At 41.3% G+C, this 11,037-nt stretch overlaps 1 protein-coding gene across 1 annotated transcript; it reads left to right on the forward strand.

The window, feature by feature from the left end:
- Window positions 1-7: 7 nt before the first annotated feature.
- On the forward strand, window positions 8-8,335 carry LOC122132544 (protein mono-ADP-ribosyltransferase PARP12-like). Its single transcript, XM_042707226.1, has 10 exons — window positions 8-183; window positions 604-645; window positions 1,055-1,175; window positions 1,529-1,694; window positions 2,164-2,284; window positions 4,146-4,242; window positions 4,447-4,531; window positions 5,691-5,821; window positions 6,639-6,739; window positions 6,969-8,335. Exons 1-10 carry the CDS (start codon window positions 21-23, stop codon window positions 8,141-8,143), a joined length of 2,202 nt encoding a protein of 733 aa, XP_042563160.1. The 5' UTR covers window positions 8-20; the 3' UTR covers window positions 8,144-8,335.
- Window positions 8,336-11,037: the final 2,702 nt, after the last annotated feature.

The following is an 11,037-nucleotide window of genomic DNA, read 5'->3' on the forward strand; positions in this document are numbered from 1 at the left end:
GGAGGGGTGTGCCCAGCGGAATGGTGGGATCCATGCTCTCCGTCTACCGGAACATCTTGGTGCTCAGAGGCACTCTGAAGTCCAATGCTGGGGCCAGGACCAGAAGACGCAGAAGGGGTAAAAGAGGAGGCGCCACCACTACCAGTGGTGTGGCTAAAGACGAAAGCAGTCCAGCACGGCCAGGTAACTGCTTTAATCTGACCCCGAATTTCGTGACACACAGACACAAAGCTCTATACTGCTACTGTAAGCAGGATATATTTGATGTATAGCAATTTTAGTAAGATGGTCTGTGAAAAAAAATGATCTTTTAGACTTTTCTGAGCTCTGTAATCAACAACAACAACAACAATAGCAGTGTGGTGGAGATGTATTAACCAATTGGGAAAGTTCCAAGGAGAAGGGTATACCAACTTGCCACTCATCTTGCCTTGTGAACTGTGGCCTGCTTTCATGGCTACGTTTACAACAACAAATTAAAGTAACCTGTTTTTTTTTCTTTAAATCCAAACATTATATTTAAAGCACTCATTTTTTTTTAGATGATAGTTGTCTTTGAGTCTCACAGCTTCCAATGTCTGACTGTAGCTCTTTTTGTCACAGAGATAAGTGAAATCTGCCTGCCTGCTGATTGCAAAGAAGGCAGTAAGTTCTTTGTGTTGACTTCTATTTGAGTGTAAACATATGGGGCCAAATGTATCAGTCTTTACATACAACTTGCTGTAGGACTAGGTTTTGGTTGAAAGAATACAGACATCCAAGCAGACATCCAGTAGATCCAATTGTATACATTGAAAATGTAAATAGATTGCTATTTTTTAAGTACAGTTTAGCTTATATCACAGTATATATCACATTGTTTTTCACATTATTAGTTTCTTTTCAGTTTATTGACATTCTTGATCACCGGGCAACAGGGGTCAGACTATTGATTGGTTGATGATTGTTGGTAGAGCTCACCATAATGTTTCCACAGTCGTCTGGTCACCCAAGATAACACACAACAACCCAACTGCTGCATTATTATGACATGAACCCTTTGTGTCTGTTGCAGACTCCAAAATGCCCTACCAGTGGCAATTTAAGGCTAGAGAAACCTGGACCGACTTTTCGATCAGTGAAGACATCGAGAGGGACTTTTGTAACCCAAGCTGCGCTAGCTTCATCGCTTTGAGGTCCAGCATCGTGATGTGTTGTATGGATTTAAACCAGTGTGTGGGGGGGCTATCTAACCTATTTGGTGATGAGTTTATAGCCTACTTTGTACTGCGGTAATACGGTTCAGGGTTTACCCTTTAGCCTATTTGTTAGAAGGGATAGCTAGCCTGATTGTTAATACAACATGTGCCTCACATGAACTGATTCAAAAAACTGGAATGATAAAAAGCCATAGCCAACCGTATTTCATCTGGCCAGATTTGATCCGTTACTCTTTCCCACCCAACATGTAGAAATGTATAGTAGACCACTGGCCACACAGATAATATCTGTAACAGACATAGTCTTATGTGTGCTTTGTTTCCTGCAGTGTGAAGTGTGACCCCGTTTGTTTTGATACCATGACCTGCGGGCCCCATGAGGTGCGACGGCTCTCCACAGCCCCCTCCGTGCTCATGCCTGACTTCATCCTCACCACCGAGTGGCTCTGGTATTGGGAAGATGAGAACGGAGAATGGGTCCCCTATTCCTCCATAGTAAGATCTGTTGATCATGTACTGTACAAAAATATGCATGCAACATGGAACCAAATCTCTTTACTGAGCTAAAGTTCATACAGGAAGTTGGTCAATGTGTCCACCAATCTAAAGGAGCTTCTGCAGTTATGCATATTGTTCTCATGTGTCACCTCAGTGGAGAGGATTTAAGATGGAGGACATATTTTTGTGGCAGCCTCCCAGTTTAGGAGTTGTGGTCATTTTCCAGAGCTGATGTTTGAAGCAATGATGACTGAATTCAATGCAATTTTATTTATATAGCATCAAAACAATAAAATTGTCTGAAAGTGTGTTTTTTCCATCGTGATTTTAGCTCCCGTCATTAATTTGGTGTAGAACTGGTTGTCTTAATGAAGGTCGATGCCTGTTGCTTCTGTTCAGGGCATGATATTTAACTGTTAATGAATGCCATGGTCTAGTGATGCTGTGATATTACAATTCTTCACAGAAAGAGAGTCACAGGATGTCCTCAGTGTCCTCCAGTGATCTGGAAAAGCGTTACCAGGAAGACAACAACGCTGTGGTCCTCTTCACAGTTGGTAAAGAGCACTATGAACTGAGTTTCAAAGGTAATACACTTACTGCATGTCCTACATTTATACCACTGTCTAGATAGATGGATACTTTATTAATCCCGAGGGAAATTTAGGTAATCTAGTAGCTTATACACTTATACAACTCACCGACATACATACATAAATCACATATACATAGGGAGAACAAATTCACACGGAGTGGGGGTGTTTACAGATACAAGAATGGGTCTGACCCTATGGTACAGAATGCAATGATTGTGATAGTGTCGATGTCCAGGAGGATAGTGTGTCTATATATATATACAGCTGCGGAAACAGCTGCGGACCAGTCATGGTCAGCCAGACCTGAATACCATTAAAAACCTCTGGAATGTAATCAAGAGGAAGATGGATGGTCACAAGCCATCATACAAAGCCGAGCTGCTTGAATTTTTGCGCTAGGAGTAGTATAAAGTCACCCAACGGCAATGTGAAAGACTGGTGGAGAGCATGCCAAGACACATGAAAGCTGTGATCACTATTTGGGAAAATCCCCATCTTGGCAACCCACTGTCTATCCCTTAACTGGCTTTCTTTGTTAGGTAGCCTGGTGACTTGACAACATAGGTCAGAAGGTCACAGACCGGCACGCCAACAGTAAATAGGGAGCTTGAGTTTTGATATCTTGCCTATATGGGGGGGGCTCTCGTGTTTCAGATACGGTACTGGTTACTACCCCACTCCTTTTGAACATGTTCTCCCTATGTGTATGTGATTTGTGTATGTTGTGTCTCGATGTTACTGGATGTCCTAAAATTTCCCTCAGGATTAATAAAGGATCCATCCAAGATCAAGTTACTGCTTACTACTCATTAATCGTATGAGTTACTAACATTTATAACTGGCAAAAGGGAGCCTTATTGTAAAGTGTGAAACACATCATCATTTATTAATCAGTAACTAACATTTGTAACTGGCAAAAGGGAGCCTTATTGTAAAGTGTGAAACACATCATCATTTATTAATCAGTAACTAACATTTGTAACTGGCAAAAGGGAGCCTTATTGTAAAGTGTAAAACACATCATCATCTATTAATCAGTTACTAACATTTATAACTGGCAAAAGGGAGCCTTATTGTAAAGTGTGAAACACATCGCCATTCATAAATGAGTAACTAACATTCACATTTACCTAATATAAGTTTTTCACATGGAATGGAAAGTAAGATGCAATAGATACAAGCAAAAATAATGTTTTCACACATTTTTAAAATCAACAGTCAAAATAATGAAACTGTTGAGTACAATAATTTTATCCGGATCACGGCACTATTGTAACAAGTCCTGCGTTGTGTTCTGTGTGAGTCTGTTTGCTGGGCAAGAAATGGCCACGCACTGAAGTTCTGATGCGTTGTTCCAGCAAAGTGGAGCTCCGTACACTGTACACATTAACATACAACGAGACAGTCTGTAACATGCAGTCGTCAAACACACTGGATATTAGCCTGTTAGCAGAGGGAAAACGTATGCTAGGAACCTCATGGCATAAGACAAAACAAGATAAATGCATCAAATATCACATGTTGCAGTTCACAATATTTTAGTATATACACCGTTATGTCATCATTATACCATGCAATGACAATAAAGTTGAATCTAATCTAATCTAAAATACCAACCTAGCATCTTGCAGTACTAGCGCTAGAAAGGGTTACATTATATCAGTGAGAAATATGCACTGTTTTGCACTGCATCTCATTACGAAATGTGTGCATTTAGGCCATTAACCAGATTGATAGATTGAGAGAATATGAGAGAGTGAGAGAAAGTGTGTGGGTGAGAGGGAAAGTATGAAAAAGAGGGTTTCTAATATTCCTGTAATACTGTAAAGCTAACAGACTGTCACTCTTACAGATATGGAGCAAAAGAATGTGAACTATGGCACCCCGAGACGGGTTAGAAGAAGACCTATATTCATCTCATCGGTTGGTGTCCAAACCGCCAGAACCAGGTAGGGTGGTGTTAGAGCTAGTAGCAATACCTCAATGTTACTGTAATGGTTGTAAGGCTTTTCATATTAAGCTTGTGCTTCAATCATAGTGGTCTTTCCTCGTTCTAATTATCCATTATCTCCATGTTTGCGGCATATGATATTCATTCACTGAGCATTAATAGACAGTGTAGGGACTAATATGTTGGTGTCTTGTTACTTTAGCAAGAAAAGAGGCCCTGTATCATCACAATATGGCAAAGGCGTACCAGGATACCAGGAGTCTGCTGTGCCTGAAACAGGATACAAGGTTTGCCTGCATTTCTGTCCTTGTTCCTTACTATCTGTAGCATAGGGAGAGAGTAGTTGTCCCACCCGGCCTCGAACCCAGGTCTACAGGGTAACAAACTGGCGCCCTGATGCAAAGACCCAGGCTCATTGGCATCGCCGTTGGAGTGTCATCTCTATATTTGAGTATGTGCAATGTCAAATATTTATTATTCCTTAGTCTCACCACGCATTGACCAGTATCGTGAGAATGTGAAGAATTTTCTATTGCAATTATTACAATATTACAAATATTACAATATGCTATTGTGTAATTAGCAAAGTTGTATTTTTTCAAATCAATTGTTGCTTTTAAATGAGTAAGCGATGGTTAGAATGGAATCTGTTGAAAGAGGTTCTGTTGATTCCATATACCGTAATTTCCAGACTATTGAGCGCACCTGAATATAAGACGCACCCACGGAATTTACAAAAAATAATTATTTTGAACATAAATAAGCCGCACATGTCTACAAGCCGCAGGTGCATACCGGTAAAAGTAATACAATAGTGATGCATATTATTAGTTTTGCCAGTTACGATAAGTGCACTGTTGCTTTAAGTGAGCACAGTTGCAAGAGTCAATTAGAAATAAGGTAGTTCTTCCTGTTCAGGTAGAAAGTTAGATTGAAGACAGCGAGATAGAAGAAAGACGCTAGTTTGAAACCAGTGAGCTAAAGAACTTGAAAAGACTAGATTTGTATTGTTGTAAACTTTTATTTCATTTTCTAAAGTGTTTTGAGTTATATTCTGTCTACGCCGGTAGACTGTGGTTATTTTGACATTAGTTAAGTTATTGAGAGATACTGAGAAATCGCGTGGAGCTAAGCATCCATGCGGCTGCATCCATGCTAGCATCCTAGCTCCACAAAGCCACCGTAAACACAAAGCCACCGTATACAGTCACAGGTATCATAATCCATAAATTAGCCGCGTCATTGTTTAAGCCACGAGGTTCAAAGCGTGGGAAAAAAGTAGCGGCTTATAGTCCGGAAATTACGGTAGACACTAGTTGTACTCACCCTTTAGTTAGTAAACCTGTGTTTCTAATACTGACTAATCTAATTTAAACAGTTGTGCTCGTCTTTAATACTACAACTGACCTGTTAGTGTGTGTGTGTGTTTATCTCCTTTCCATACAGAGAGTAGCTCTGCTAAGTACTGACCGGGACTATCTGAAGGTCCAGGAGCTGTTCTGCAAGACACTGAGCGGTTTTGACATCATCAGTATTGAGAGGATCCAGAACAAGGAGCTCTGGGAGGACTTTCAGACGTAAGCATCTTGCCCCCCTACACCTTTGTGGTGTGATGCAGAAATTGTGTGTCTTGTTTACAAATAAGCTAACAGAGAGATGTAAAACAGAGATAGCTTATTAGTCATTCAATACACTTAGTTTCATCTTTAATTTCCGTTATTGTGTATTCAGGGTTAGGCTTCACTTGTAAGCACTCCTTTCACTTATCCCTTCTCTTTTGTTATGCTACAGCCAACACTGAATACACAATATGCGGATATTACAGTCCATGAAGACAGAGGTCTGTCTCCTGTGATTGCTGGGATTTACATTTGCAATTATTCGTTTAGCAGATGTTTTTATCCAAAACGACGTACAGGACAGCATAGATGCATTATATCATTATCATGTAGTATCACTATTCCCTGGGTATGTAGAAAATTTGTCATTTTCCACAGAAACAGATTCTTGTGGAATCATTTACTGGTATGTCACTTGAGTGCACTGAAATGTCACCTTGAGTACACTGAAATGATAATAATGAGTGTTGCTTCAGCCAAAAGCTGAATCAAGTTTAACCTGAATCATGCAGGTCATTCTTACATAACTAGTGAAAGCGGACAATGTCAACTATTCCACTGCCAAACCATAGTAACTATGACACAGCAAACAGAAGACTATGTGTCACCTCTTGTCACTGCCACCAATAATTATTCCCTGATAAATCCTCAAGGAGAATATACCATAGTTGGGCCTAAAGCAAGGCCTTATGGGATAGGCCCAGCTGACCCATAATATCACAAACTGAGTTGGTTTTGTACTGGTTTGTTTGTTTTTGTTTATTTCTTTCTGCAGGAAACGAGAACGTATGACGAAAGCCAACAAGGATAAAAAGTACGTCGCTGGGGAACGTCTGCTCTTCCATGGCACAGATTCCAAGTTCATTCATTCAGAAGGTGAGAAGGTGGACAGAGATGCAAAACTCTGGAACATCATAGTCATATAGGGAAATAGTAATTTCATTTTCAATAAACCTAGCTTTCTTTTGCCAAAAACCATCATATGAAAATGATTGCCCTTCGATCATTTTGATTTCTGTCATTTTTAGAGTGTAATTGTCTTCATTCAATCTTTGAAAACTTTCAGATGTTCTAACATGTATCACTTTTTTATGATCATTTGTAGGATGCTACTTTGCCCGGGATGCATGCTACTTCAACAGCTACACCTCTGACCACGGCGTACGCTCTATGTTTGTGTCCCGCGTGCTGGTAGGCAGCTACACCCAAGGGCAGTCTCAATATAGCCTGCCACCCCCCATAGATGGAGGCCTCCTTCTGTATGACAGCTGTGTAAACGATGTCCGCGACCCTTCTATCTTTGTGGTGTTTGACAAGCAGCAGGTCTATCCCGAGTTCCTCATTACCTACACTGAGCACGTCTATCCTACGGATCTGACAGGTTCTTCTCCTGATTACGCTTCTTCTGCTGTCTCCGGTTTACTTTCTCCTGTTAAGACCACTGCGACTTCCACACAGTCCAATTCTGCACACAGCTCCACCACGCTTACTGGCATAACAAGTGCACTAAAAACGGTAACCGTGTCCACTTTGACCTCGAGTTCATTTGTGTCCCCGCCTTCTGTGGTGTCAAGTCCATCCTTGTCATCTGTCAAGCCATCCACAGGGTCTCCCCAAAGCTCTGTCATAAATCCCATTCTTATACCTCCATCATTTGTGTCCCCGCCTTCTGTGGTGTCAAGTCCATCCTTGTCATCTGCCAAGCCATCCACAGCGTCTCCCCAAAGTTCTGTCATGAATCCCATTCTTTATCCTCCATCATCCAGTCTGAAACCAGCCCAGGTTTTACCTGCAACCAGGACCTCCGCAGGGTCAGCAACTCTGCCTGCTCCTGTTCCAGCCTCCACTTCTTCAATGCTGCCAAACAGTCATCCTTTACAGGCAGTTCAAATGCGAAAGAGCGACGTCAGCAGTGATGACTGCGATTTTGAGTTTGTAGATTCGTTTTACAGCCCAAGTTCTAAGAGCACATCAACAGCCCTGTCTAATCCAGGAAGATCCAGCAGCTCCGCACTAAACCAGCAGTGGGTTCCCAAACCAGTTCCCAGTCGACGTCTGTACTCGTCGTCAGATGCATCTCTGGTCAGCACCACTATGAGGTCTGCCACTCCAAAGTCAACAAGTACAAGAAGGGTGTCTCCTCCCCGCCTGTCCACTACAACATCCTCGTCAGTGACTCTTCCTACGAGTCCACGAAGCCAAGACCTCTATAATGTCCCCTCAGCTACTCGGAGACAGAATCATGGAGCAAAAAAGAAAGAGGAATGCATCTTGCTTTGATATCATTGCCTGTTTTGTCCGTTGGCCTAAATTTTTTTAATTGTTAAAACACATTTTCCCATCCCTACTCAGGGGTGCAAACTCGTCACCTTTCGGCGAAATTCGCCGTTTCTGATCCAAATAGATCATTTGTGTGATTCATTCAATAAAAATATTTTTAGGGGGGTTGGGGTCCTCCAAGTAATCTGCGAACGCAAGCTGTCATGAATATTTTTTTCAAGCTTGTTCGTTTGGCCTACCCATGTCACCACGACATGCACACTGTTTGAAATGGAAGGTAGCTGCCTCGATGCCGTAATAGACAGGTGTATTACAAGACATGTCTTTCGGGTGAAAGCGTTGGTTTCGAGCGGCCTTTTTTAAGATGGCATTTACGGTAACGTGTGAACTTGGTACGCTGCAATAACGTTATGCTATCTAACATAGGCTAACGTGCTAAAGTCAGACAGTTGGATGACAGACGCCTTGCAAATCACATCAACCATTTTTGCTGGTTACAATAACGGTGGTATCGGATAGTACAGTGTATTTTTCTTGGTAACTTTTGAAAAATCTAAGCGTGAAAACGCTGAAAAATGTACATTTACATAAAAGACATGGCCGTCAGCCGAGTTTGGTCCGGAGTTTAGCTGCTAGAGTTATCTTCTGTCCTGTCGTTTGAAGCAAACCTTTTAGATCTGGTATTGGTCTCCCATTATGTATTTATCACTTCATTGGATTGGAAGTCCATTTTCCAGGCTCTCGCACGCCCCCTTCATTGAGGCAGAGGTTAGGCTTGCCTCCCCTATGTGCTTTTTCACTGTGGTTTTATGACAGATCAGCAAGACTAAATACCTTCTTCACATACAGTACGTGGAATACATTACATTACCTATTCTATGGATACAAACGACATATAATAAAAGTGTCCAAATATTTCAGTGATGACAAACAATGAGAAAGCAAAAGGCATGCGCTCAACCCAGTGTGTGAGGGATTGCACAATCTGAGATGAGGCGCAGCTCGTTGCTGCCTCACCTCGCGAGTCGCCTCTGTTTAAACAGGACATGGTCAAATTCAGCGATTTTGATTATAAAAATTATCGGAATCATACAAAATTTTTAATTTAAAGCACAGATCAGTAGATACATATTAATATTTATTTTATTTCATCATTATTTGTTTTTTACTTTTCATGATGACTTTTACTTTTCATGAGGCTCTGCCTCCCCTGACCACACGTCCTTATCTGAAGCACTGACCCGCTTTCTACTGCCGGGCGCTTCACTGCAAGTGAACAAACTTACCACTCTCCTACTTCAGTTTGTTTTCAGAATGAGAGAATTTTAGGAGGAGGATGCCATTACTGTGGCTCAACTAGAGGGAGGAGTTAGGTGCAAATGGGCCTTGTCCTGACAAGCTAGACTCAAAGAGTTATGTAAAGGGAAAAGAATATGTGTTCAAACTGTCACAGTTTTTCAAGAACACGGAGAAGCTAGGCCATGCCTGATTTTCTGTTCCAATAGTTGGCCCTTTTTTTTGCTTAATACCTGATGGAGATCTGTGACGTAATGTGCTTTGGTGAAGTGGACTGGAGTGGGTGGTCGTGAGGGTATTGGGGTGGGTGGTTGGGTTGGCCTGTGCCCGTGCAACATTCAACACAGGAATGTTTATAATTAAACTGTTACCAGAGCACTACATTGTTTACAACAGCACAAAGTTCTTCATAGATCTAGCCTCATAATTTTGTTGTCAAAGTGCACCAGATTGATGCATTTAACTTTAAAATGTGCAAAATGTTCTTACATCACGTCAGGTCATCCAAATCATATAATGTCATGATATTCTCCTATTATATGTTTGTATTTCTCTATCACCATACAAATGACAGTAAAATGTGTGCACCAACCACCAATAGAACTAAAAGTGGATTAAAGCAAGCACAATATAATCTTTGTCTTTGGGTCTGTAAAAAAGTGATTTCCTGTTAAAGGCACATTCTCCATCCTGGTGAGAGATTGTTGAATAAACTTGGCAATAATTAAAAATTACCACAAGGTGGCCCCACTACCCCTATGTTTGTCCTTACCATTTGCCTCTATGTCCTAGTTGAAGACCTGACACTTGCTGGCTATCGGTGATATATATATGAGATTTTTTATAACCATTTTTTTAAGCATGGTTGTGCAAGTAATATGTACTGGAAGTGGAAACCAAAATTATGCTATGGTAGCCTAGCCTGGATACCAGACCGAACTTAGCCCCGCCCACACATTTTTTGGTTGGGAAGTTCGGTCTGGCATTACTCCATTGAGGAGAAATTATCTGCGGCTCGATATCGGCCGTACCAATCAAATTGTTAAGGCGGGCTTTATACGATGATGGACAGATGATCAACAGTAACGTAACCAACCACGTCACCAACACACGAGTTGAATTCGTTTTCAACAAACATGGCTGCCGCTGGAGAGCTGAAATGTATAGATTCGAGTCCATTTAGACATTGACAGTGCATTCATTTTGAAAGAGGAACAGAGAAACGCGATTAAGGCATTTGTCAATCGAAAAGATGTTTTTGCCTTCCTTCCTACGGGATCCGGTAAAAGTGTAATGTATCAGCTGCCCCTGGTCACATACTACGTTGTTCTGATTGGTTGTAGGTAACCAATTGAGCGAAGAGGCATTTTTTCTCCTGGTTCGGTTGAAACACGCCCCATAATCACAGCCCAATGGAGCGATATCAGACTCATATTCTGACTAGAATTATGAGTATGACATCGTCAGGCTAATGGTAGCCTATTCTCTAGGGTTAAATTGCTTTTAGGCTATTGCTCCTTAGAACAGATTGCACATTGGACATGTAGCATCATTTAAAAAAGTTGAAGCGTTATATACATTTAACTGAAGAGAAAAAG

Source organism: Clupea harengus, unplaced genomic scaffold (assembly GCF_900700415.2).
Source record: "Clupea harengus unplaced genomic scaffold, Ch_v2.0.2, whole genome shotgun sequence".
NCBI lineage: Eukaryota > Metazoa > Chordata > Actinopteri > Clupeiformes > Clupeidae > Clupea > Clupea harengus.

Excerpts from the sequence above, each read along its gene's own strand:
- LOC122132544 (XM_042707226.1), top strand. The coding sequence starts at position 21 with ATGGTGGGATCCATGCTCTCCGTCTACCGGAACATCTTGGTGCTCAGA. Across the intron at positions 1,176-1,528 it reads GCTAGCTTCATCGCTTTGAG|TGTGAAGTGTGACCCCGTTT; the intron begins GTCCAGCATCGT and ends TGTTTCCTGCAG. Across the intron at positions 2,285-4,145 it reads CTATGAACTGAGTTTCAAAG|ATATGGAGCAAAAGAATGTG; the intron begins GTAATACACTTA and ends TCACTCTTACAG.